Source organism: the organism of the source record quoted next, unplaced genomic scaffold (assembly GCF_019419815.1).
Source record: "Pyrus x bretschneideri cultivar Hongxiangsu unplaced genomic scaffold, Pyrus_bretschneideri_v1 Contig39, whole genome shotgun sequence".
NCBI lineage: Eukaryota > Viridiplantae > Streptophyta > Magnoliopsida > Rosales > Rosaceae > Pyrus > Pyrus x bretschneideri.
In genome coordinates this window covers 1,680,467-1,708,404 of record NW_025999712.1, presented here as the reverse complement: position 1 = coordinate 1,708,404, position 27,938 = coordinate 1,680,467, and the positions used below count along the sequence as shown (strand labels likewise).

The 27,938-nt window shown below is 38.1% G+C and overlaps 4 protein-coding genes and 1 pseudogene across 5 annotated transcripts; 2 read left to right on the top strand and 3 right to left on the bottom strand.

Annotated features, from left to right (window-relative positions):
* Positions 1-10,264, top strand: LOC108865328 (annotated as a pseudogene).
* Positions 9,240-15,192, bottom strand: LOC103960766 (putative disease resistance protein At3g14460). Of its 2 annotated transcripts, none has more exons than XM_048564517.1 (2): positions 11,123-15,192; positions 9,240-10,375 (listed from the first exon to the last, which is right to left on the bottom strand). In XM_048564517.1, exon 1 carries the CDS (start codon positions 15,080-15,082, stop codon positions 11,141-11,143), a length of 3,942 nt encoding a protein of 1,313 aa, XP_048420474.1. In that variant the 5' UTR covers positions 15,083-15,192; the 3' UTR covers positions 9,240-10,375; positions 11,123-11,140. The 2 variants fall into 2 exon arrangements, with proteins under 2 accessions (XP_048420474.1, XP_048420475.1); XM_048564518.1 differs by lacking the exon at positions 9,240-10,375 and adding an exon at positions 10,813-10,838.
* A 2,391-nt stretch (positions 15,193-17,583) lies between these two features.
* LOC103960760 (pleckstrin homology domain-containing protein 1-like) lies at positions 17,584-18,466 on the top strand. The gene has a single exon (XM_009373239.3). It carries the CDS (start codon positions 17,828-17,830, stop codon positions 18,263-18,265), a length of 438 nt encoding a protein of 145 aa, XP_009371514.2. The 5' UTR covers positions 17,584-17,827; the 3' UTR covers positions 18,266-18,466.
* A 1,484-nt stretch (positions 18,467-19,950) lies between these two features.
* On the bottom strand, positions 19,951-22,221 carry LOC103960758 (UDP-glycosyltransferase 71K1-like). Its single transcript, XM_009373237.3, has 2 exons — positions 21,246-22,221; positions 19,951-21,004 (listed from the first exon to the last, which is right to left on the bottom strand). The coding sequence occupies exons 1-2, from the start codon at positions 21,847-21,849 to the stop codon at positions 20,097-20,099; spliced, it is 1,512 nt and encodes a 503-aa protein (XP_009371512.2). The 5' UTR covers positions 21,850-22,221; the 3' UTR covers positions 19,951-20,096.
* Positions 22,222-24,175: 1,954 nt separating this feature from the next.
* LOC125468632 (UDP-glycosyltransferase 71K2-like) lies at positions 24,176-26,285 on the bottom strand. The gene is made up of 2 exons (XM_048564759.1): positions 25,606-26,285; positions 24,176-25,202 (listed from the first exon to the last, which is right to left on the bottom strand). The coding sequence occupies exons 1-2, from the start codon at positions 26,141-26,143 to the stop codon at positions 24,295-24,297; spliced, it is 1,446 nt and encodes a 481-aa protein (XP_048420716.1). The 5' UTR covers positions 26,144-26,285; the 3' UTR covers positions 24,176-24,294.
* Between the last annotated feature and the right edge of the window lie 1,653 nt (positions 26,286-27,938).

Below are 27,938 nucleotides of genomic sequence, written 5' to 3'. Positions count from 1 at the left end.
ATGTCAAGCATGCGAAGGAATGACGCCTCGCGAACCAATAACAGTGTACCTCAACACTGTTTAGGACGTGATCAGGCATTTTGTGGTACATATTGGCACGCAGGGGTTGCACAAAGTGATTCACACTGCGTGTGCAGTTGCGTTACTTTTAAACCAATCAACACGAACAAGTTATCACTGAGAAATGTATTGCACTGTTGGGAAGAACATTGCAGGATGTTATTGCAAAGTTGAACAACGGAGAAATTAATCAAACGAGGATGCCCCTGAATCATGCTGAGGCGATAACTTCAGGGACACCTACGTGCAATTACTGTTATGAGAAGCTGATCTCTTTCCTCTTGTACTGGTTTTGGATTTCGATTCCCAAATATCAAATACCCCCAAAGGCATCAAACAGGGAAAACTGCTGGTATGGATATGCATGTCGAACACGGCACCATAATGAAGAGCATACTCGTAAAAGAAATCATGTGTGCCGGCCAATAAGGGGTACTAATATGTAGATTTTCTCTCTCTTGTTTCCTCTGTTTTGAGAATTAGATACTTTTACAAGCTTATCCTCTCTGGTACTACTGAGATTTTCTGGCAGCCAGAATTAATGTTTAAGAGTTGTTTACTTTTGTTTGCTCATAATTTTCACGTATATATCATTGCACGACTCTCAGACCTACACATGCAAAGCAACTTGAAAACTTTTGTAGCTCTGTGCATCCCCAAGGGAATGATGAAATGGTAATCATTTGATAAGACATGATTAATAGATAAGATCATCTTGGCAATACTAATTAAACAAGTAGAATTTAGACCAGTTGAGATCGATTAGTAAACAACAGAGGGTTTTTGATACTCTGGTCTTACAACATTCATGCATGATCATAGATTCACAGTTCCATAGAAACGAAATCATCATCCATATTTTACAAAGCAAACATTTGAATTCGAAGTCCACAAAGTACCTAAATCTACCTCTATATAGACATAATTTGGAAACAAACTTGAAAAAGGAAATTCGAAGTCCACAAGTTTTTATGTAGTGAGTTTGAAACCAAACTTATGAGTGAAATTAAGGTCATTTACCATTAGATCACAGCCATACTATTGTCTAATGGTCACAATTTCATACTACCTCTTTATTTCAACCAACCACTATAAAAAATAATGACTTTGCTAAGAAGACTAAACTTTGTATTTGGAAAGAACCACTAATGTAAAAAGAAGACAATAAAACACCGATTGAAAACCATAACCATAAATTGATTGGCTTGTGATGTTAACTTAATAGAATGTAAACACAAATTGAACTACTTATTTTACCGTATCGATTCACCTATCTCTTGATTTTTCAATTATTTGTAGATGACTGTTAATTTGTGATTTTGTGGGAATTACTCAAGTAAAATGTGCATTGTTTAAATTGCTGCATTTCAGAATGTGATTGTGGTGTTGCTGCCTTTTGAGTGAATTTATCTATGAATATTATTTAAAGACTGTTGTCTATTATAGTTTGAAACCCCGCAGTAGAGCGCGGGCAATTTTTCTAGTATTAAGCTATAACAGATACCAGAAAACCAAAAAGCTCTATCGACAGTAATTTCGTATGTTCGTGATGGTAGTTTAACCAACGGTAGAGAAAAGAAACAAATAGTAAAACTTTTAGAACAAAACACATTGAGAAGATGTTGTAGTAAATGATCAATATTGAATTGAAGTTCGACTGAGAGGTCTAAGGACATGGGAAAACTAACTTACCATACCAAACAGCATAAGAAGAAATACAAGTTTCAATTCTTCTTGAATGCTGCGGGCCAGCCCTTGGATGCTGCGCAGCCCTTGGATGCTGCGGGCCCAGTCCAGCATCATCAGCCACGTTCCCATCCACAGCAACTGGCGCAGCCCTTTGCTCCTGTCTGGCCCACTTTCTGTTCAATTCTTCTCAGCCCAGCTGGCGTGCTCCCAGGCCCACTGCCGCATCTGCCCTTCTAGGCCTACCTTAGTGCTACAACTGCAAGGGCGTGTCTAAGTTGCGGACAAAGGTCGTCCGGACAGCAATCTGAGATTTGGCGAGCTCCGCGTAGAACCGGTTCAATCTGCTACATCATGCTCAAACGGGTTTGGTTCTTCCAAATAGACTTTTTCAAGCCCTTTGGGTTCTTGATGAATATTTGAAAAGTGATGAAGATGAGCCACAGAGAGCTGCAAGGGGAGGATCTGACAGACTGGTCGACGCTCTGGTAACGGTTTTCGGTTTTCTTCCCTTCTCTTTGTTTGTTTCGTTGATTGAATTTTTGTGGGTTTGTTTTGGATTATTGTTATTTGGGAAATTTTGGCGTCTGTGTTGGTCAAATTTTCTGGAAATTTCTGATGGATTATTGTATAAATTTCTGAATTTTCATATGAACTGTTTTCTTCGTGATTTATCTCTACTTGTGGGTTGTTGGGTTATTTTTCTGGGACCTTTGAGGAATGGCGAATTCTCTTGATATGCAGTACATTTTGACAAAAATGGCTGCCCAAGTGTGAAGTTTTTTCGCTCAGTATTTAGATTCTTCCCTCTTATATTCTATCCTCATTTGTTGTTTGCTTTCATTTTTATTGATTTTCAGTTAAGATCCTGATATTCGTTGTAGTGTCTACGAAGAACTCAAAATAAAGAAACTTGTATTTTAAGTCATTGTATTGATTTTAAAATCCTGATATATGAACAGAGGCATTTCAAAAATTCAGTAGATGTCTTTGTTTATTTCAACAAATGATACTAACTTGTAATTCCAGTTAGTATGGAAAGAACAAGTTAACAGTTCGATAATCTATTTAGATTCTACTTTCAAGTTTTTCAATGATAATAGTCCCTATAATATTTTTTGTGTATTTTGATGCATGAGCATGGACTAATTGTGGAGGGGAAGGTTTGATTAAACCTAAGCGCTATTGGATCATGTGCTTGTTATCTGCAGGCAGGGCAAACCATACAAGTTGGTGATTTAATGAGAAGCTTCAGTCAAAACAGTTTATTTCCACAATTTGGGATCCACTAAATATACACCGTTTACTTGTGGGGAGGATACATGGTGGTGTAAGGTTGCAGGTAATTCTTTATCCCAGTTGGATACGTCCTATCATTGTTATGCATTTTATAGCATAGCTAACTGAATACAATATGATTTTGTACTTCAAACTATTAGGATATCATAATCTTGATATCCGAATTTGATTGGGTATTTTCGTGATGGGGGTGAAAGGCTGCTAGTTACTGAGTACCTGCCTACTGATACTTTAGCTAAGCATTTGTCCCACTGTATGTCAAACAAAATCCAACCATTTTTTTTTTGCTTTCTCTCGTCTTTGGCTTTAGCTTTTGTATCAAGAAAGCTTAGCTTCTAAGATTTCTAGATGAACCTTTTGTGCAGTACTTCCAAATATATAGTTTTTAAACAATCAATGAAATGCAAGATGGCTTTGACATTAGTTTTCTATAACACGAAACAGTTAGGCCATTAATCTTACCTGGTAGTATTGCTAATCCTAGAAGATGTTAACATTGCCTTTCATTTAGAGAAGTTGTGGCGGGGGTGTGGTGTTTACTTTTAAGTGTAGTCTTCTATCTAATGCGGATGTACTGTGCTTGTCTTCATACTGCTAATTTCTCAAGATTTGCATAAGCAATCAATTCAATGTTTTGAGTTTTGTTCCTCCAAATTGAGAATTAGTGGCTGTATTTGTTGAAGATTAATTTTTGGTCATTGCTTTTTCATACAAGGAGAATCAAACCATTGAGTGGACCATGCATTTAAGTGTGGCTATCTATATTGCTAAAGTTTTAGATTATTGTAGTACTAAGGGTCGTCCATTATGCCATGATTTGAATGCTTATACGGTTCTCTTTGACGAGGTATTCCTTTTTCAGATTTGATCATCTTAGTTAAAAATATATGTATTTTCAGTCATGTCCGTGTCCGTTACCATTTTTTAGGGTGATAGTGTAGCGTTTGGATGGACTTGTAGGATGGTGACCCTCGCCTTTCATGTTTTGGCCTGAATACGTAAGAAGGTAATAACTTTTCTAGTCTAATTACTACTCATCTGTTTGATCATTTTTGTTGTTACTATATCTGAAGAACTTTTCCTGCTTGAGATATGCTGACTTTACTGGTTGTTTATTTACACTGTGGGAAGAGTCGCTCCAGAAAGTGTTGTTTATAGCTTTGGCAATGTTGCTCTAGATCTGCTAAGTGGAAAGTAAATCCCTCCAAGAAATGGAAGTGGGGTGCTATATAATATGTCGGATGCGCATTATACCATTAGTCTGTCCTACATCTTTACTTGCTCACGCAAACTAGAGCCTTGAGTGCTAGTCATCATGGAGTGTGTCAACTTGGAAGTTGTCGCTTAAAGTTGAAAATGATTGATTACAAATAGTCTGTAGTGGATCTGCTCATACTAAACTTGATTGTTGGCATATGATATGCATAAATAACTTTGAGTATTCAATCTCTCCTGCATGTTGGATTTGAGCATCAGTTGTTTTCATAGCCTCCGTATCTTATTGGAAATACTGAGGTAGTTAAGTTGTACTAGAGCATCTTGCATACCCTATGAAGAATTCTGGGCCAAGCTTGTTCATCAGACTCCAGATATCCGGATGTTGAGATTAGTTCAGATGAGATTGCAGTTTGCTCTGAGATCTTGTTCTCTGCTATCTGCAAATGCAGTGGTGCAAGATAACAAGGAATTCAGACCACTCTTCTGCCACAACACAAAATAAAAGTTCAAATGCAATAGTTGTTGACGGGACTGTAATCCAAGCTGAAGACACTATTCTTATCAGATGCGGAAGTGAAATTCCTTCAGGTCCCGATAAGGAAGAATATTTGAGCTACAGGTTCAATGTATTGCCTGGTCCTGAAACTTGTCAGAAGCAGTTAAAGATTTCTACAGATGTCGAGCATGCAAAATGCTGCATTTGCTTGAATATATGGCATGATGTTGTTACCATTGCTCCTTGCTTCCATAATTTCGGCAACGGATGCTTCTCTGAGTGGTTAAAGAGATCACAGGAGAAACGTTCAAGTGTACTCTGTTCCCAATGTCGTGCAGTTTTGCAGTTTGTTGGAAGAAATCACTTCCTGCTTAACGTTGCGGGGGAAATACTAAAAGCAGATTCTTCACTAAAACGCTCCAACAACGAAGTGGCAACTTTAGACTCTTATGCAACGTTGAAAAGTTAAAGCTCGTTCTTTAGGATTGGAAAATTTTGAATTAACTCGGTGACTCCCTTGGCACAGACGAGAATTGTCCGTCCATTTCATCAGCAGAGTTTTGCATATTTTGAAGCTTCTGAGAGATGACACAAGTCCAAGAGGAATAAGTTGAGAGAACGAAGTACTTTCAGGTTTGTATGGGACATCAACCCGTGTAAAATTTGTTATTACGTGAATATTATTAACATTTGAAACATGTTTATTATTTAAAATTCACACTGCCATATCGTATTTATTTGAATCAGTATTTAATCTTACACCCAACTTTAATGAAAAATAGATCTTACTAGCAAAGGTGCCCGCGCGATGCTGCGGGTTTTAAAACTGTATAAAATACATAGAAAGTTATAATATGTATATACACTATTTACATATACATGGGACTCTATTTAGAACCGTAAAAAAAGGTTTCAACTTCCACATAACAAAAATAGTTGGCACAAATCTTACTAAGAATTCTAATATATATGAAGGGGTCATGTAGATGACATTTTATTAAGCATAAACTGAGCAACACAAACTGTACAATTGATATTCACATCAATCAGCTATACCAGGATCACTAATCAAGCAAGAGTCGATGTAAAAAGTTTTGCTTACGTGCACAGTTTTTATCTGTTGGAAGGGTGCAAGTGCTTTTCAGCAAGACATAAAAATTTATCTAGTGAAGAGGCATAATGTAATGGTTATGAGTGGCAAGAAGAATTTCAGCATAACTAAATGTGGTCAAAGTTCAAAGAACTTTAAAAATGAGATCGCGATTGCAATAACATATAAATAGAGAATTGTAAAGAAGCAGATACCAGTTTTTTACATTAGATTTTGAATGTTGATCCAAAGTTCATAGTGAAACGGATGATGAACAACTCTATTGTTCCTCGTATTTTAACCAAACAAAAACTGTTTTGTCATTAAATAAAAACCAGAAATTTGTGTTTTCAAAGCTACAACATCACTGAAAACAACATGGGACAAAAATTGAAAAAAACGAATCGAAAATTAATGTAAGCAAAAAAAAAAGAAATAGAAACTTAAAATAAACATTCTGAACTGGTGATGTAGTACTTTGTGAAAATAGATAAATACAAAAATTATAGATCTTGGTTTATACATTTGTTGCATAAATTTGAACTAACAAATGAACTTCTAAGTTATCAGAAGCGTTTAAATTGGAAATAATAGATTCATAGCAGTTTGTCCAATTATATTCAATACCACTAAAGCATACTATGGGACCATGTTACAGGGAACAAAGAAAGAGGAAAGTGAAAAATGAAAGATGCTGGAAGCATCTTCCCACACAAAACGCACGCACGGGAACAAAAATGAGAGAGGGGCAAAGTGGCCAATTCATCATACAAACCCACTAAAGCCTAAAACACATGAAGAGAATAAGGGGTAAAACCACGTAATTTCACTGTGCCGAACACAAAAAACAACGGGTCATGGTGATCAAAAGAGGGGCATTTCGGTCAAATCACTGTTAATGAACAGTGATCAGCAACTGAGTTTTAGTATATATAATTTAGGGATTATAATCAAGTTTCCTAAATATATAATTATTTGTTCTTTTTTAAAGGTTCCTGGGTCATTTGTGAATATATTCAAGGGATGGCGAAAGTTGGAGAGAACTCATGTGCAAAACCCTGTGAAGAATTCTGGGCCAAGCTTGTTCCATCAGACTCGAGATATCCGGATGTTGAGATTAGTTCATATGAGATTGTAGTTTGCCCAGAGATCTTGTTCTCTTCTATTCGCAAATGCAAGTGGTGCAAGATAACAAGGAATTCAGACCACTCTTCTGCCACAATACAAAATAAAAGTTCAAATGGAATAGTTGTTGACGGGACCTTAATCCAAGCTGAAGACACTGTTGTTATCAGATGTGGAAGTGAAATTATTTCATCAGGTCCCGATAAGGAAGGGTATTTGAGCTACAGGCTCAATGTATTGCCTGGTCCTGAAACTTGTCAGAAGCAGTTAAAGATTTCTATGGATGTCCAGCTTGCAAAATGCTGCATTTGCTTGAACATATGGATGCATAGGTTGTTGAAAGAAATCGCTTCCTGCTTAATGTTGCGGAGGAAATACTAAAAGCGGATTCTTCACTAAAACGCTCCAATGATGAAGTTGAAATTTTAGACTGTCGTAAACTCTAGAAAACATCTTTGCGGGAATAAGGGCGTCAGGTGGATGAACAAGTTAATAATCCATTGTATCCATGCCTTCAATGTGGTACTGAATATGGTGGGTTTCGCGGCAGCCAAACCACTATCCATCTGCAATGTTAAGCATGCGGAGGAATGATGCCTTCACTCGCTAATAACAAGGTACCTCAACACTGTTTAGGATGTGACAAGACATTTTGTGGTATATATTGGCATCCACAAGGGATTGCACAAATTGATTCTCACCAAATGTGCAATTGCGAGACTTTTAACCAATCTCAGAACGCACCATCTCTAGAATCCCTACTTCAGCGCATGAAAACAATCGACATGAACAAGTTATCATTGAGAAGTGTTTTGCACAGTTGGGAGAACATTGGAGGATGTTATTGCAGAATGGCTTGCAAAGTTGAACAACAGAGAAATTGATCGAACGAGGATGCCCCTGAATCATGCTAAGACAAAAACTTCCGGGACACCTACGTGTAATTACTGTTATGAGAAGCTGATCTCCTTCCTCTCGTACTGGTCTCGGATTTCGATTCCCAAATATCATATATCGCCAGAGGCATCGAACAGGGAAAATTGCTGTTATGGATACGCATGCCGGACACAACACCATAATGAAGAACGTGCTTGTAAAAGAAATCATGTGTGCCGGCCAACCAGGGGTACTAATATGTAGATTTTCTTTCTCTTGTTTCGTCTGTTTTGAGAATTTGAAATTCATTACCAGCTTCTCTTCTCTGGAACTACTGAGACTTTCTGGCAGCCAAAATTTATGTTTAAGAGTTGTTTACTTTTATTTGCTCATACTTTTGTAGCTCTATGCAACCCTGAGGGCGTGATGAAATGGTAATCATTTGATAAGACATGATTAATAGATAAGATCATCTTGCAATACTAATTAAATAAGTTGCCACTTAATACTACGGTGTATTTGTATTCCTGTTCACTTATAAGTGAAAAGTTTTAGGTTTGATTCTTGCCAAAAATCAAATTTGAACCATATTATTGTTAGTGTGTAAATTGTGATTTGATGTGGCAATTGTAATTCTAGCTCATATTGCTAGGATGATTAGCTAACAGTTAATTTGGTTGTATGCTTTCTTATTTAAGTCTCATAGGTCTTAAGTAAGTAGATATGTGTCTTCATCTCTAGGGTGTAAGATGGAAGGCTAGGATTGCGTTGATGTAATTTGAATATTGCCAAAAGTGTATAACGGTTAGAATGAGAGTGATATTCCCTCACTTTCTCTAGCGAATGTCATGGTGAATGTGTGAATGAAAAAACACAAGTCATATTCTCTGTTGCTCTCTTCTCTCTATCATCATCTTTCCATTTTTGTACTATAATTTCTTCTATTTTACAGAGAAGATCTGTGTAGTCATAGCTCACAATGCATCATTCCTTCGAACTCTAACAATTATTGCTAGCTTATTGTGGAGCTAAACTCATCTTTATCTAGGTATCATTAGGATATTTGGATTGGGCCGTGTCGCTTAAACTAAAAGTTTATTAATATCTATCCTTCAACTTATCACAATGTGGAGTAATGATTCTTTTGGGTTAATATGTTACAACTTTAGCCTCTTATTCGCCCTTTAAGATCCTTTATTTTGGACAAAAGTTTTAACAGTATTGTTTACTTCTTGTTGTAGTCTAGCGTAATGAGTTCAAGGACTACTATTCACATATTTTAGTTTAGATATCAAAACTCTACTTGGATGAAAATCTGAAGACCAGTACTCTAATTTTTTTTCAAAATAAAACATATAAGTGCAATTAAAAGAAAATAGATATATCAAGTAGGTTAAAATATAAGAATTGTTATTAGCACTCCAAAAATCTCATTCTACATTCTAAACTTTCTGTATTAGGAAAGAAAACTACAGTTGTGAGAAGCATAGAATGAGATTTTTGGAGTGCCAATAACACTTCCCTAAAATATTATGTGACGTCAGGCTGCAAAAGCCTAATTGAGATGCTAATAGCCTAATATAGATAATTTAGTCTTCTTTGTCTGACAGTGACTTCAATTTCTTACATCCACTGAAAAATATATCGGTCAAGTTGGGCGCGTACAGCCTTCCACCGTCCTGGAAACCCACAAAATTTGGGCATCCGGATATATTCATATGGAGAAGCGATTCGAGTTGAGATTCTTGCGGAAACCATTCAAATTCCGGACAATCACAAATACTCATAAACTGAAGAGATGGGAGAGAGATTTGCATCACTTCTGGCACTGACCACATGTTTTTGGACCTGGACATAGATATCCCCTTCAAGTTGGGCGCAATCAGCACTCCCCACCCACAAAACATACCTGGACATAGATCTCCTTCAAGTCGCGAGACTTTTAAACCAATCTCAGAACGGACCATCTCTGGAATCCCTACTTCAGCTCGTGAAAACAATCGACATGAATAAGTTATCACTGAGAACCGTATCGCACAGTTGGGGAGAACATTGCAGGATGTTATTGCAGAATGGCTTACAAAGTTGAACAACAGAGAAATTGATCGAATGAGGATGCCCCTCAATCATTCCGAGGCAATAACTTCTGGGACACCTACGTGCAATTACTGTTATGAGAAGCTGATCTCCTTCCTCTCGTACTGGTTTCGGATTTCGATTCCCAAATATCATCTACCCACAGAGGCATCAAACAGGGAAAATTGCTGGTATGGATATGCATGTCGAACACAGCGCCATAATGAAGAACATGCTCGTAAAAGAAATCATGTGTGCCGGCCAACTAGTGGTGCTTATATGTAGATCTTCTTTCTCTTGTTTACTCTGTTTTGAGAATTCGAAATTTATTACAAGCTTATCTTCTCTGGTACTACTGAGATTTTCTGGCAGCCAACATTTATGCATAAGAGTTGTTTACTTTTGTTTGCTCACAATTTTCGCGTACGTATCATTGCGCAACTCCAAACCTACACATGCACAGCAACTTGAAAACTTTTGTAGCTCTGTGCATCCCTAAGGGAATGATGAAATGATGATCATTTGATAAGACATGATTAATAGATAAGATCATCTTGCAATACTAATTAAACAAGTTGAATTTAGACAGGTTGAGATCGATTAGTAAACAACAGAGGGTTTTCAATACTCTGGTCTTACAACATTCATGCATGATCATAGATTCACAGTTCCACAGAAACGAAATCTTCATCCATATTTTACAAACCAAACGTTTGAATTCGAATTCCACAAAGTACCAAAATCTACCTCTCTATAGACATAATTTGGAAACAAACTTGAAAAAGGAAATTCAGAAACTAGAGCTCATAAACTTGTTGAACCACCGTAAGACACAATAAGAAAAGAGGAACAATTCCACTCCATTTAACCCATCAGTTTCAAGCCTTCTGAGAGATGGTAGCTGTGCCAATGCTGGCATTGAAAAACAATGTTCACAATCCACAAGTCGAAGAGTAACAAGATGAGAGAACGAACAAGTCATCTCCTAACCAATTTGGAATTTTTGTAGCTCCGTATCTTTCTATCGCAAATTATTTCAAGTTTATATTTAACATTTGAAACATGTTTATGATTTAACATTTACCTGTAAAATTTGTTATTATGTGAACATTAACATTTAAAACATGTTTATGATTTAAAATTTACACAGCCAAATCGTAAATAAACACATAAATGACCGTTGACGAATTACGTACCATTACAAATCATATCTCTCAGTCATATTGATCAATCAATATTTCGGGGATGTGAGAAATCTTGGGCCAATCTTCTCCTGTGTTTCTGTGGCACCGTTGTGATAGCAAATCACACTTGTAGATTCGTAGACGAGAAAGAGAAGTGGGTAGCCCTTCATCTGGCAAGCTCTGGAGTCGAGGACAAAAAAAAATCTCCAACTTCTCGAGAGAGATGAGGTGTCTTAGCGCCTTGCCGTCAATGGTTTTCAGATTCGGATGATGGAGGATTCCGAGAGAAGTGAGAGTGGTTGGCAGCAGCCCCTCTTCTGGAAATGATTCGCCAATTTCTTCTTCTTCACATTCTGAGAAGCCGACATCCAAGTGTTCGAGAGAGGTGAGTGTTTGTAGACCCCACCGCATACGGTTTGCCATCGGTTTTTTACATTTCCAGATACTGAGTGAACGCAATTTAGACGGCAATCCCCCTTCCGGAAATGATTCCAATTCTGGACAGTCCCATATACTCAAACACGAGAGAGATGGGAGAGAGATTTGCATCTCCTCTGGCAGTGACCTGAATTCTGGGCACTTCTTTATATACAATTTATCGAGGGATAAGAATTTAGATTCTTCCGGAAATGATTTAAATTCTTTACACCCTTCTATGGACAGAGACTGAAGAGACGGGAGAGAGGCGTGCATCTCCTCTGGCAGTGACCTGAATTTGTTACATTCTTCGATTCGCATCGTCTTCAAGTTGGGCGCTTGCAGTCCTCCTCCATGGGGGAAACCCACAAATTCTGGGCACTCCTTTATCTCCAAATAATCGAGGGATGGGAATTTAGATTCTTCCGGAAATGATTTAAATTCTTTACACCCTTCTATGGACAGAGACTGAAGAGACGGGAGAGAGGCGTGCATCTCCTCTGGCAGTGACCTGAATTCGTTACATTCTTTAATTTCCATCGTCTCCAAGTTGGGCGCTTGCAGTCCTCCTCCATAGAGGAAACCCACAAATTCTGGGCATCCCTTTATCTTCAAAACAACGAGGGATGGGAATTTAGATTCTTCCGGAAATGATTTAAATTCTTTACACCCTTCTATGGACAGAGACTGAAGAGACGGGAGAGAGGCGTGCATATCTTCTGGCACTGACCACAAGTTTTTAAAACGGCACATAGATATCTCCTTCAAGTTGGGCGCAAGCAGCACTCCACCACCCACAAAACATACCAGATTCAGGCAATCTGATATTCTCAAGTCACGGAGGGATGGGAGTTCAATATTGAATTTATTGCATTCTTGCGAACAAGCAAGGGATTCGATATTAACATTCTGCAAAATTAGCCGCTCAAGTCTTGGGAAGTAGTGTAACGGTAATTTCCCCGTTAGTTTGGGACAGTTCTCCAGACAAAGCTCGCAAAGATTAGGAAAATGTCCGCCTTCTTCTTCTTCACCTCCAGGGAAATACCACTCTTGCCATTCCGGCATACTGCGGAAACTCAGAAACTCCAGAGATTTTAATGCAGGCCCATAAAACTCAGACCCCACTAATTCCACTCCATTCAACCCATCAATTTCAAGCCTTTTGAGGGAGGTTAGCTGCCCCAATGCTGGCAGGGAGAAACAATATCCACAATTCTCAAGTCGGAGAGTGATGAGATTAGAGAAAGACTCATCTCCTAACCAACCTGGAAACTTTGTACCTCCGTATCCCTTTATAGCCAGTACCTTTAGGTTTGTATTGGGCTGCAGGTTGCCCAGCACTCGGCTATCGTTTTGAGAATCAGCAGTGTCACCTTCCCATTTCAAATGTATTTCACTGAGCTTCTTGTCCCTCAGTTTGGCCTCCAAAGCATCCTCAGCATGTCTGATATTTTGAAGCCCTGAAATATGAAGATTTCCACTCAAATGCTGAAACCCCTTTAACTCATCAATGTTTCCCCCAGCATCTTTGCTCAAGACAAACTCACCTCCAATTGTTTGGAGATCCTTCAACTTGCCCATGTGGGGGGGCATCTTTTTTATTTTCGTATCTCTGAAATCAAGATGACGCAAGTTGGTAAGTCTTCTCAAATCAGTGGGCAACTCAACAAGATGGCGACAATTCGACAACAATAACGTTTGTAAATTACACAAACTGCATACCGTGTCAGGTAATTCCCGGATTAGAGTGTTACACAAGTCGAGGTACCGTAGATGCTTCAAGTTGCCAATCAAATCAGGCAACTCCGTGATATCATGCACACGTAGTTTGAGAACTCTTAAACATTGTAGCATTAAAAGGAGATCAAGTCGTACTGGCGGCCGAAAATAGCTTCTGCCAAGAATGAAGGTGCGCAGATACTTAGCTTCATAAACAGTGTCAAATCTCTCATAATCAACATTAGATGAATATTGCAAATAAGAAAAATGACGGCCCTTGTTCACAACGTCCAATGAGAAGTCATGGTCTTCCAATCTAATGCAAAATTCCCCACATACGTAAGTCGCCAAATCATGCATCAGATCATGCATGATGAAACAATCATTTGAAGACGAGTATTGAAAAAATGACCGTGAGATTAGATCATCAAAGTATTTCTTTCCAACATCTTCCAACCTAGTCTTCTTTTGAGGTTGTAAAAGATCTTCAGCCATCCACAACAAAATTAATTCATACTTGTTAAATTTATAATCTTTGGGAAATATGGAACAATAAGCAAAACAACGCTTCAGCTCCGAAGACAAGTACTGGTAGCTTAACCATAGAGCCGGCAAAATGTCAATCTTTGCATCTGACAACTCCCATATGTCACTTTTTAGCACATTTTCCCATTCCTCCACATTTGATTCAGAGCGTAAGAGACCACCGAGAGATTTTGCAGCTAAAGGAAGGCCTTTGCACTTGCAAACAATTTGTCTTCCAATTTCCTCAAGATTTGGATCTATAATAACACTTGCATCTTTGAAGGCATGTTTTGCAAATAAAGACCAACAGTCTTCCTCAAGTAAGTGCTCTAAATAGTAGGTTTGAAGAGTACCCATCGTAGATGCAACACCATCATTCCGTGCGGTGACAATGATCTTACTTCCATGATCTCCAGACTCAAAGGGGCGTTTTAAGGAATCCCAAATATTGTAATTCTCGTTCCAAACATCATCAAGAACAAAAAGAAACTTCTTCCCCGCCAAAGCACCTTTGAGTTTGACTTGAAGCTGGTTTAGGTCTGTGGTATCACAGGTTTGTGAAGTGACCGAGGCATAAATTGTTTGTGTGATCTTAACAACGTCAAACTCATCAGAAACACAAACCCATGCTTGGAGCTCAAAATGCTGCTTCACTCTATCATCATTGTATAAGAGCTGAGCAAGGGTGGTCTTTCCGATCCCACCCATGCCCACAATGGGAATAATGCCAATCTTACTACAAGTGACATCATTTGATAGCAACAATTGAATGATGGTTTCCCTCTCATGATCTCTTCCATACACATCAGAGCCTTCTACTAAAGAAGTTGAAAGCAATGTTTGTGAGATTTTGTGTCTACTACCTCTTTTCAAATCAAGGGCATCTTTTTGTTCTACAATGAAGCTTAGCCTCTCAAGAATTTCCTCTATCTTGCTGTCTACAGACTCATCAAAAGCATGAAAAGAAGCAGAGATGAGGTCTTGTACCTTGCTTGTGCTACTTCCAAATTCAGCTTCAATTTTTCGCCTCAACGCTTCTGTCTTGATCTCGTCCAGTAGGTCCTCAGCATCAAGGACTGCCTCTTTAAGCTCGTGCAGCCACAGCCTCACATGTGGGTTACGTAATTGCTTTTGCTCGGCATCATCATAAACCGCACTGACAGAATTCAACTTGATCCTCAACTTCTTCAGCAACCCATTAGTCAGTTTCTTTCCTCTGATGAAGTTCCTGACCTCCTGAGAATCCAATTTCACAAATACTTGCTGGAAGAAACCCGAGAGAGCGGCTCCACCTACCACCGCCAGCGCCATGATCGATCTCTTCTTTGCAAATGGAAATTTGGTGACACAGTTGAGAGAATGTATCACAACTAATCAAAGACGCGGAAGAATCTGGTCTTCACCGTGCAGACTTAAAAGGTGATGACTTCTGTAGAAATAAAAGCGCATTACAAATCTACAACACATCAGAACCACTCGTTCTTATAAAGTTAAAATCCTTACGTCGTTGGTTTTTTTTTTTTTTTTTTTGCTTTTTGGATTTTACTTGTCAATATTCCACCGCGGTGTTGGTCGGCAGGAGCTCTTGAATGCTGCGGGCCCAGTCCAGATATCTGTTCACATTGTTTTTTTGCTTTTTGGATTTTACTTGTCAATAATCCACCGCGGTGTTGGTCGGCAGGAGCTCTTGAATGCTGCGGGCCCAGTCCAGATATCTGTTCACATTCGCCTTGGCAATGAAGATAAGGCTGTGCCATTTGAACTTCAAAGATTTATCAAGGACTCATCTGGTCTTGCAACATTAATTCTTCTTTTTTAGTATTTGAAAATTTGTCTTTTTTTTATTTTTTTAGAAAAACTAATGAAAAAAGTTTGAAAATTTTGAGTTTTAATAATAAAAATAAAATAAAGGATAAAGTAAATAGTAAATAGTAACAGGATTGACCTTTTAGTATAAAAATGTGGTTTTTCGTTAAAAGTACTGCGGGTTTTTCGTTAAAACTATTTTTTTTTTCTTTGTCAAAATTAACTCATATTTTATTCAACATCACTGTGCTGCAACAATTTCCTAGTAGTGATGGGGGAGGAGGATTCTCTACCCTCCTAATCTCTCCACCCTTCTATGCCCTCCTATTTGAACAGTTACACTTAAATCACGTCAACATCTTATATTGATTTTTTTATAGAGATAATAAAATAAAAGATGATGTGTGAGAGGAAGAAATGAAAGAGGATGAGAATAGAAGGATAGCGAATCTTCCTAGGACGCAGATTTGTTTTTTTTTTAAAAAAATCCACAAGATTTGGTTTGTTAGTTCCATGGTTATGCTTCATCTCTAGAATACCCGTGGCCAAGGTAGCTCTTTTCTTAGCAAATTAAGATTTTTTTTTTTTTCCTCATCTCATTCAAGCAAACTAAGTTGTTTAAATACAAGTAGATAGCTCATTTCTGGCTTGTCAAAACTGTTATGACAGCCCACATTATGCTAGCTGCACCTTTTTTTATAGCGTTTTTGTAACGTTATTGAAAACTATTCTATCATAGCGTTTTAGAAATGCTATTATAGATGAAAAGATAACATTTCTGACTTGCTATCATATCTACATTAGATAGCATTTCTTTAGTGCTATTATTTGTTTTTGATAGCGTTTATAATGTGTTATTATCTGTTTTTTGATAAAGTCGTTGCAGATAAAGAAAATAGTCAGAAAAATATATCGATTGTATTCTATGAATGTAACAAACATAAAGATTTACGAAAATTAAGAAACAAGCATTGGACTCATTCCACCTAAACATTGAATACGCATAAAACTTGAAATGAAAAGGTTAGGCCGAATCTACTAATACTATTACACTAATGCACATTACTACTCCCCATCACCATCAAGTCTCTCCTTCTTGAAGCTTCTTTCTCTCAAATCCCCTTCGTTTCCCTGAATTTCCACAAAGAAAAAACCAAAATTCTAGAAGTTCAACAACCATGAGAATGAGACTTATTACATTATTATTGAAACTATTCACTTTTATAAAAGAAAATTGGAGTATTGGTCTTGAATTGTGACTATATTGTTGTTTTGGTCCTTGAATTAGAAGTCCAGTGAAATTGACAACTAAATTTGACAAAGAGAATTGTTATTAACACTTCAAAAGTCTCATTTTGCACTCCAAACTTTTTATAATTAGTAAGAAAATTACACTTGAGAGGAATGTATTATGAGAATTTTGGAATGCTAATAACAGTTCATTTGGCAAAATATAGAACATCAGTTTTATTGCCAACTTGCATGTAAAAATTAAGCACTTTAAATGATATTCTACCTTAGCGGGTATATGATGTTCTACTCTAAGGGAAGAGAAGATTGAGCTAAGCCACACAACGTGTCAACATTAATTAGGCATTGAACTCAACAAATATATAACGTCTTCGTCATCTCTGTCTGAAACCTCTCACTTACAAGTCAACAAAAATATCTCTAAACTGTAATAGTAGTCGTAACTCATATACCAACTTTAAAGAACTGTTAATTTCATGAATCAAACCTTATATTGTGTTACAAGGGGTCAATGCTCTCATTTACTCTTATCTTCACGTGTACAGTGTACTCACAATAAAATTCATTTATGCATTAATGTGTGTCAAAACCTTACATTACTAAAAAAAAGGATTTAGATTATGAGTGAAAGTAATCGATCATTCTAGTAATTAGATCTTCATCTTTAACTCATTGTATTCCTGATTTAAACAATACCCCTTTGATTCATTTATTGTAGATTAGTGATCTTGTAACATGTGAACTTTCTAGTAGCACACATAATAACACGTACACAGCTTCAAAGCCACCTAAGCAGATTGAATCGCGATCACAAGGGGACATAACAGCGTTTGATATCAACCGGCCGTCTCGATTAGCGAAATTAAACAAGCAAAATACCGGTTTCTGTTTCCGGACAGAAAAACATAATACCTTTCTCTCCTTCCGCGGTCTCACTTCCGACCAAAACCTCAACTCCGCCCACACAAACCCACCTCAAGCGCCGCCCAAGCAAAAAAAATGGAGGGCCTGTGGCGGGCGGCTACGGGCCAAGACCCGAGCCCGGAAGATTACACCGGAATCGAGTTCTGGTCCAACCCTGAACGCGCCACTTGGCTGACCAAACAAGGCGAGTACATCAAGACGTGGCGGCGCCGCTGGTTCGTCTTGAAACAGGGGAAGCTGTTCTGGTTCAAGGACAGTTACGTGACCCGTTCGTCGACGCCGCGCGGCGTGATCCCGGTCGGCACTTGCCTGACGGTTAAGGGCGCCGAGGACGTGGTGCACAAGCCCTGCGCCTTCGAGCTCTCCACCACTAATCATGATACGATGTACTTCATCGCCGATTCGGAGAAGGAGAAGGAGGAGTGGATCAACTCGATCGGACGGTCCATCGTCCAGCACTCCAGATCGCTCGCGGATTCCGAGGTCGTCGATTACGATAGTAGCCGACAGTGATCATAAACTCTCGATTTTCATGGTACAGTAATAATATGACTATAATTTGTGTTTTTTTTCCCGTAAATTTGATGTAATAGTTGTCGTGTTTGATAAAAAATCGGAGCTTTTCTTGTTTTCTTGCTGTCGAATTTGGACAATGTATGCTGAATTTTGTTTCTCTGTTGCCTTTTTTCGTAATGTAGATGATATTTTGTGTGATTGAGAGGGCAATTCTTTTAATTTTTGTGAAAAGGTTTGAACTTTGATGTTGTAATTTGTGAAAATCGAGTCTTGATTCTGTGTTAGCTGTGTTCACTTATTGGTGCTGGTAGAATTTGCATTCTTGGAGTGAATACAGTTGCATTTTCCATGAAACTGGATGCTTTACAAGTGTTTTTTTGATCAAGATTGTCGGTATGGTTTTTGAATTTCTGTGCTTCAGTCAAGGAATTTCGATGTCTTGGAGTTGAATCAACCTTATTAGTCGTGTTGTCTTCGTGTTTGTAATTGTACAACCACTTTTGAGAAGTTTTGTGTTGCTGTGTGAACTTTGTAAAGGTGTTAAAAGAGCTCGTCTGGTTGGTTGCTCAAGGGTTGTATGGTTTAGTGAATTTGGAGGAAGATAGGTCGGGAAATCAACTGTGTTGGATCGAAGTTGCCATGAAAATGTTATTTCGTTCACTCCATAAAAATCCTCATCGACAAAACTATTTTAATCCTCATTTTAAACTTAATCATCCAAATCCAAGTGTAAGAAGTTTGTTTGTTAATATTGAGTTGAGTCTGTTTGCATCTCTATTAAAGCATGGTGTAGCCGTATGCAGGATATACCGCATTTGTTTGTTTGCATCATGTAACCCAAACATGTGTCAGTTTTTCTTCAATCTAGTTCAAACCGCAGATGATTAAGTTTCAACAGTGTCATTACTAGCAAATAACTGCATATAAACGTGATTTTGGAGTATGTTTACAACCAAGGTGCTTAGCTAAAAATGTTAACAGTAAGATTGAAACTTCGTTTGCATAGGGTTTTAGTTGCAGAGGTGTGGGGGAGACTGTCGACTTGGTTCAATTATGTAGTGAGCTGTAAAAAGACGGCTTTTCTAGCCACAGGAAGAAACTCCTGTAGAACGAGTGCTGCGATCGCCTCTCATAGGAATGGGTTAGGACCTAACCTACAAACTTCGGCCTCCAACTCAACAAAATTCTAGGTCATTCAGTAAATCCCGTACTTCGATTCTTGCCGTGAGTCGCTAACCAATCCAAACCAGCAATCTGGTTCACCCGAAACGAACTAAACCAATTTTATTTGTTTGGTTACAGTTTGGGAAAATCATTACTGAGGTAGTAGGCTTCGTTTCGTTTCTTGTTTGGGGTGATCACTAGGTTTGATTTGGTGGAGTGAGGCTATCGTTGATTTGATAGCTAAAAATGAGAAAATGATAAACTGAAGTTCTTGGTCTGCAAGAAATGATGTCAATTTGATAAACTGGAAGCTTCTTGATATATGTTTCTCATATGGTTCCAATCTATCCTTGTACTCAAAAACTTTCAACCTAGGCATAGTATTTAACTCAAGTTTTTTCTCAACCGTCTATTCAGTAAGCAATCTTAGTCAGCTACTTTCATTTGCAAGATTTAAATTCAAAACCTACTCGAACAAAGTCAGGACTTGATGTCACGCACAAACTCCAAAAACCCTCTTCTCGAACAACAAGTTTCGTTTGATTTATCATTGTAGAACGAAAACATATAAATTACTAGCCGATAAATTCATAAACAGAATACAAGAACATGGAAAAATTTGTACATTCATGAGTTCTTATACTTACAAAATTAGCAACCCATACTACTTAAAACCCAAATTCTCACCACTCACATCCTCAATAAATTTCCCAACAGAAGCAAATGAAGACCCCCCATCCTCCACAGCTTTTCTAGCCATCTTTCCCATCTCTTCCACCTTCTTCCTCACCTCACTATCCTTCTCCATCACACCAACCACAACCCTCTCAATCTCGTCCGCCCCCACCATGTCAGCGCTGCCTGTCTTGTAATGCAGCCTCATCTCCAACGCCATCCCCAACTCCCTCACCATCCTAAAAGCATTGAGCTGCTGCTCTGCATACATGGGCCATGTCGCAATAGGGACGCCATGCCACAAGCTCTCCAAGATCGAGTTCCACCCACAGTGAGATAAGAACCCTCCGGTCGCACTGTGGGCCAGGACCTCCACCTGTGGGGCCCACCCACATATCAACCCTTTCTTCCCATTGGTCCTCTCCAAGAACCCATCTGGCAAAACTTCTTCAAGATTTGAGCAATCACTTGGGACTGTGCCTTTGGGTGACGGCATGCGCAGGGACCATAAAAACCTCTGCTCACTTTGTTCAAGCCCTAAAGCTATTTCCTTCACTTGCTCTACCCTAAAGCTTCCCAAGCTACCAAAACACAAAAACACAACAGATTTCTGAGGCTGGTCATCAAGCCATTTGATGATCTTGTCGCGCTGTGCCTGGTGTAGGTTGGAATGTGCCTGATCGTCATTCAGGTCGATCACTGGCCCAACTGGGTACACTGGGGGAATTCGGGTGTCATTGGAAAACAATGTGATAGCATGTGTCTCTAACTCTACAAATGTGTTTGCTACAATGCCTCTAGTTTCTCTAAATCTTGAAGCCAACTTGATGTAAGCAGAGCGGCTACCGTCTTTCAAAGCCATCGGCAAAACTCTAGGAGGAACCGGGTGGACAATACCTAGTTGTCGAAAAATTTCAAAGCGTTAGAATCCAACTCCAAGAAATCAAAACTTTTCAATTGGAATGAAGTCTAAAAATTTGTTGTTACAACGTGTCTTTAAACATTGAACATTTTTGTCTTGTTTGTACTAGAAGGGTTAAAAGTCTAAAACATTCTCTCTTTTTTTTTTGGCTCAGAAACACTTTTAACATTTTCTGTTAAACGCATTCAAAAGGGCCTGTTATTGTCACAAACATACCTGGGATTAACCATTCGGGATCGGATTCTTCAACCGCAACCTGGTTTTTTTCATGAAGAATTGGAAGTTGGAGCATGAGAGCTAGATATCCTGCATTGCTTGTCATGAAAAGATAAGAAGGAAGATTGAGTTCCTTGGCCACATAAATCATGGACACACAGAAGAAATCAACCACCAAAGCAGCAACACGAATCGAATCCATACTATTAGCATTGGAGGAGACGAGGTTGGTGATGATTTTCTTGACATTGGGGACGTGACCCTCAATGTAAAGAGTGATGAATTTTTCTGGTGACTGGTACGTCTCTTGTGGAGGTTGATGATCTTGAGGTTGTTGGACATCGATGACTCGGATTCGGGGTTCTGAGGCTGCAATCGATTCTGTGTATGAACTTAGAGTGGTTCGGAGGGGTGACTGGATGGCAAGAACGGTGATCAAAATTCTGTCATCGCGATCGATCAAACGCTTTGTGAACTGCAGTGCTGATACAAGGTGACCTGCTCCTGGTGCTGGGATGAAAACTAGTTCCACTTTCTTCATCTTTCTGACTTGTTCTTTCACTCTTTCTGGTTTATACTTTCCTTCCACATCAATCACACACATAAATATAGTGATGTTCTAGTATACATCATAGTGCTTAATTTCAAATACGCATTAAAACACAATAATATACATAATCAAATAACGTGAACAGTGTGAAAAGGAGACAGAGTACAGAAATAGGATTGATTGCATGTGTATGGCTCCCCCGCAACGTTGCTCACGTACTATTACTGTCATTTTTCTCACTGACTGACCTACCTAAGGCCAAGAGTGGGCATATGCCGCCACATCGGAGAAATTATATCATTCTGCTTAATTTGATTACGCATTAATACAATAATATATATAATTGAATGACAGAAATAAACAAGGATTGATTGCATGTGTTAATATTATATGGCCCTCCCCTACGAGATATTTTTCAGAGTGACCAGCACAAGATATGGTGCATCATGTGTCACTATACAAATGGTGAGATATGTGTGTTAAAAAATTAGTAACTTAAAAAAAAAAAAAAATTCCCACCACTTATACACCACTTATATAAAAACACGTGGTGTACCACCCGTATTCCCGTCATAATGAAATTTTTCTCCTCCCCTACATTATTGCTCACTTGTGTTCCCGTTATAATGAAATTTTTTTCTCACTGACGGACCTACCTAAGGCCAAGAGTGGGCATATGCCGCCACACTGGAGAAATTATATCATACTGCTTAATTTGATTACGCATTAATACAATAATATACATAATTGAATGACATAAATAAACAAGGATTGATTGCATGTGTTAATATTATATGGCCCTCCCCTACGAGATATTTTTCAGTGTGACCAGTACAAGATGTGGTACATCACATGTCACTATACAAATGGTGCGATATGTGTGTTAAAAAATTAATAACTTAAAAAAAATAAAATTTCCCATCACTTACATAAAAACACGTGGTGTACCACCCGTGTTCCCGTCATAATAAAAGTTTTCTCCTCCCCTACATTATTGTTCACCCGTGTTCCCATTATAATGAAATTTTTTCTTACTGACGGACCTACCTAAGGCCAAGAGTGGGCATATGCCGCCACATTGGAGAAATTATATCATACTGCTTCATTTGATTACGCATTAATACAATAATATACATAATTGAACGACAGAAATAAACAAGGATTGATTGCATGTGTTAATATTATATGGCCCTCCCCTACGAGATATTTTTCAATGTGACCAGCACAAGATGGGGTACATCATGTGTCACTATACAAATGGTGAGATATGTGTGTTAAAAAATTAATAACTTAAAAATAAAAAAAATTCCCACCACTTACATAAAAATCCGTGATGTACCACCCGTGTTCCCGTCATAATAAAAATTTTCTCCTCCCCTACATTATTGCTCACCTACTATTATTTTCATTTTTCTCACTAGCGGACCTACTTAAGGCCATAAACTTTTGTTCAATGTTAAAGTAATTAATGTATAAAACTAATAAGTGAATCAAAATCAATATAGTCCCAGCCCCACACAATGCATATAAGCCCACTTGGAGGGCAAATTGGTAACGAACTCATCATTGATGAGATTCGAGTTTGGTTGCATTAGGATTGTATGGTTTAGAGAATTTAGAGGAAGATAGGTCTGGATTAGTGAAATCAACTGTGTTGGATCAAAGTCACCAAAATGAAAATGTTATTTTGTTCACTCAGTAATAATCCTCGTAAACAAAACGATATTAATCCTCATTTTAAACTTCATCATCCAAATGCAAAGAGTTCATTAGTTTGTTAATATTGAGTTGAATCTGTTTGAATCTCTATTAAAGCATGATGAAACCGATATAGAGGATATACCGAATTTGTTCATTTGCATCATGTAACCCAAACATGTGTCATTGTTTCTTCAATTTAGTTGAACCTCGGAGGATTGAGCTTCGACAGCGTGTTACTAGCAAATAATTGAGATTACTGAGATGGTTGGATTCGTTTCGTTTCTTCTTTGAGAAGATCAATAGGTTTGATTTGGGGTAGTGAGGTTATGGTTGATTTGATAGCAAGAAATGAGTAAATGATAAACTGATGTTCTTGGTCTGCAAGAAATGATGTCAATTTGTAAAAACTCTGGAAGCTTCTTGATCTTTTCTCATATGCTTCTCATCTGTCCTTGTATGTGCATTTACATCATTGATTAATATGTGATAACCAAAATCTTTTAATCTAAGCATGGTATTCAACTCCAATATTTCTCAATTGCCTTTTTTCCGTAAGAAATCTTATTCAGCTACTCTTGTCCGCGAGGTTTAAACTCAGAATCTCAACAACATGGGGACTCAATGTCAAAAACTCCAAAGTTCCTCTTCCCTAAGAAATTTACAAACTCATTTCGTTTGATTTATCATTGTAGAAGGAAAACGTATAAATTACTAACTGATAAATTCATAAACATCATAAGAGAACATGGAGATATTAGTACATTCAAGAGTTCTTACTTACAAAATTAGCGACCCATACTACTTAAAACCCCAACTCTCACCAATCACATCCTCAATAAATCTCCCAACAGAACCAAATGAAGACCCCCCATCCTTCACGGCTTTTCTAGCCATCTTTCCCATCTCTTCCAACTTCTTCCTCACCTCACTATCCTTCTCCATCACACCAACCACAGCCCTCTCAATCTCGTCCGCCCCCACCACGTCAGCGCTGCCTCTCTTGTAATCCAGCCTCATCTCCAACGCCATCCCCAACTCCCTCACCATCCTAAAAGCATTGAGCTGCTGCTCTGCATACATGGGCCACGTCGCAATAGGGACGCCATGCCACAAGCTCTCCAAGATCGAGTTCCACCCGCAGTGCGACAAGAACCCTCCGGTCGCACTGTGGGCCAGGACCTCCACCTGTGGGGCCCACCCACATATCAACCCTTTCTTCCCATTGGTCCTCTCCAAGAACCCATCTGGCAAAACTTCTTCAAGATTTGAGCAATCACTTGGGACTGTGCCCTTGGGTGACGGCATGCGCAGGGACCATAAAAACCTCTGCCCGCTCTGTTCAAGCCCTAAAGCTATTTCCTTCACTTGCTCTGCCCTAAAGCTTCCCATGCTACCAAAACACAAAAACACAACAGATTTCTGAGGCTGGTCATCAAGCCAATTGATGATCCTGTCGCGCTGTGCCTGGTCTAGATTGGAATGTGCCTGACCGTCATCCAGGTCGATCACTGGCCCAACTGGGAACACCGGAGGGATTCCGTCGTTAGTGGAAAACAATGTGATAGCGTGTGTCTCTAACTCTACAAATGTGTTTACTATAATGCCTCTAGTCTCTCTAAATCTTGAAGCCAACTTGATGTAAGCGGAGCGGCTACCTTCTGTCAAAGCCACTGGCAAAACTCTAGGAGGAACCGGGTGGACAATACCTAAGTGTCGAAAATTTTCAGTGTAAGAATCCAACTCCAAGAAATCAAAACTTTTCAACTGCAATGAAGTCTAAAAGTATGTTGTTACAACGCGTCTTTAAACATTGGACATGTTTGTCTTTTTGGGGGGAATAGCATTATACTCGTTTGATATAGTGAAATTTCTTCTGCAAAGCACTTTTACTCGTAAGCACCTATGCTAGAAATGATTTCATATGACACGTTGATTTTTATTTATTATAAAGTCAATTGCTTCCTCAAAAAGGGGCTTTAAATGCTTTGTGAAGAAACCACTTGCATGCACTTGCATGTGCTTCTCTAGAAAGAGTTTTTATGTCTCAGAAACACTTAAAAAATTTATGTTAAACGCATCCAAAAGAACTTGTGATTTTCACGAACATACCTGGGATTGACCATTCGGGATCGGATTCTTCAACAGCAATCTGGTTTTTTTCATGAACAATTGGAAGGTGGAGCATGAAAGCTAGATATCCTGCATTGCTTGTCAGGAAAAGATAAGAAGGAATATTGAGTTCTTTGGCCACATCAATCATGGACACACAGAAGAAATCAACTACCAAAGCAGCAACACGAATCGAATCTGAACTATTAGCACTAGAGGAGACGAGGTTGGTGATAATTTTCTTGACACTGGGGACGTGACTCTCAATGTAAAGAGAGAAGAACTTTGCTGGTGACTTGTACATCTCTTGCGGAGGTCGATCTTGAGGTTGTGGGACATCTATGAATCGGATACGGGGTTCTGAGGCTGCAATCGATTTTGCGTATGAACTTAGAGTGGTTGGGAAGGATGACTGGATGGCAAGAATGGTGATCGAAACTCTGTCGTCGCGATCGATCAAACGCTTTGTGAATTGCAGCGTTGATACAAGGTGGCCTGCTCCTGGTGATGGGATGAACACTAGTTCCACTTTCTTCATCTTTCTCGGTTGTTCTTTCACTCTTTCTGGTTTCTACTTTCTACTTTCTTTGCACATCAACCACACGTAAATATAGTGATGTTCTTCTATTAGATACAAATGCTTGATTTGAATTACGTATTAAACTGCAAAATGCAAAAAAAGTGTACCGCAAAAGGATTTGATTGCATATATATAAACTTAATACATTATATTGCCCTCCCCTACATCATTGCTTACGTACTCTGTCTATTTTGTCGCTGGGAGAAATTTCTCAATACTAGCAACATGGCTACACTAATTTTTATAATACAATTGGTTAGAACTTTAAGATAAAAAATTCGATTAGTCATAGTATTACACTTAGTGCAACGTTTCTTTTCAACACACTAAAAGACCTCCCCTAGCTATAAGGCAAGACTGGGTACATGCCCCCATACTCAAATAAAACTACAAAAATGTTATTTTTATCGTATCATATTTGTATTATTTTTAATAAAAATAAGATTTACATGAATTAGTTTGTCGTACTACCATAAAAAAATGTAATATAAATGTGGTAAATATAGCATTGGTTATAAAACCAATAAACTCAGCCCACCGCAATGAATATAAGCCCACCAGTTCACTCCCAGTTTTTCTACTAGTGATAGATGCGAAAAGAGTCAAAAGACTATGGCAGCAACCAACAAGAACAGAAAAACTAGCCACACAAAAAACACATAAAAGTTTCGTTTTCTGGCTAGATGGTACCTAACCACAATTATCTTGTAGGATATTGCATTACCACCCACTGATCATTTGAAATTATCATGTAGGATTTGCAACTTTAGTGATTATAAAAAGAGTAATACTAGAGAGATTAAAAATTTAAATTAAATTTTATAAACAAAATGATGTAGTTGTTGATGATTAGATTATTACTTAAGTATTAATTAACATGTTTACTTTCTATTAGTGACACGTCATTGCATTACCCTTATAAAAATTCATTAAAAGGGAAACACTTCTTTTGTGAACAGAGACATCTTTCTTTGTATCATTTCAAAAATAGAAACTTGGTGGATAAGTAAAAGATTCCATCACTTTCACATACTAAAAAAAAATTGTGACATTTCGATTTTTTCAAACTTTTCAAATCGATTGTTTTCTATATATCGTAATGGGTGATTTTAACGTTTATAGTAAAAAAGAATAATCATAATACGTTTTTCGAACGAGAAAATATCTCTTTTTTTAATAGTTTTGACTTTGAATTTTCTTGTTCTTGATTTTCATCTATATAATAAATTTTATAAACAGGTCTATTTTTATATTATGTTTCTTCAAAGTGAAATTGATCTTTTTTTTTTCTTTTCCATTCACTCGAATCTTATATTCACTAAACTCAAAAATATTATGTGTAGTCACATTAATTAAAAGAGATGTGTTCTTAGAGCCTTGAATACTAGAAGAAAAGCACCTATAATTAACAAGATTACGTGAAGAATCAAGTAATGGAGTCTCGGATCCTAAAAGTACATAATAAATATCACCAAAGCCCAATACTGCAAAGAAAATTAAGTGAAATACTTCAGGCACAAAGTATGGAAATGTTATAGACCTTCCCCACCTAAACCTACCCCCTAATCTAGAGTAGCTAGGTAAGGAGGTAAAATGAATCCATTGTTCATGTAGAGGCTTTTCTAGTACAAAATGAGTCACTTCAAATAAGTTCATTGGTTCAACCTTAAAGAATGAGGATCCTCTATGGATTTTCTTTGTGATGATCTTAGAGTTCCTCAAATCATGTTTATTCATCGTACAAATCATTTTA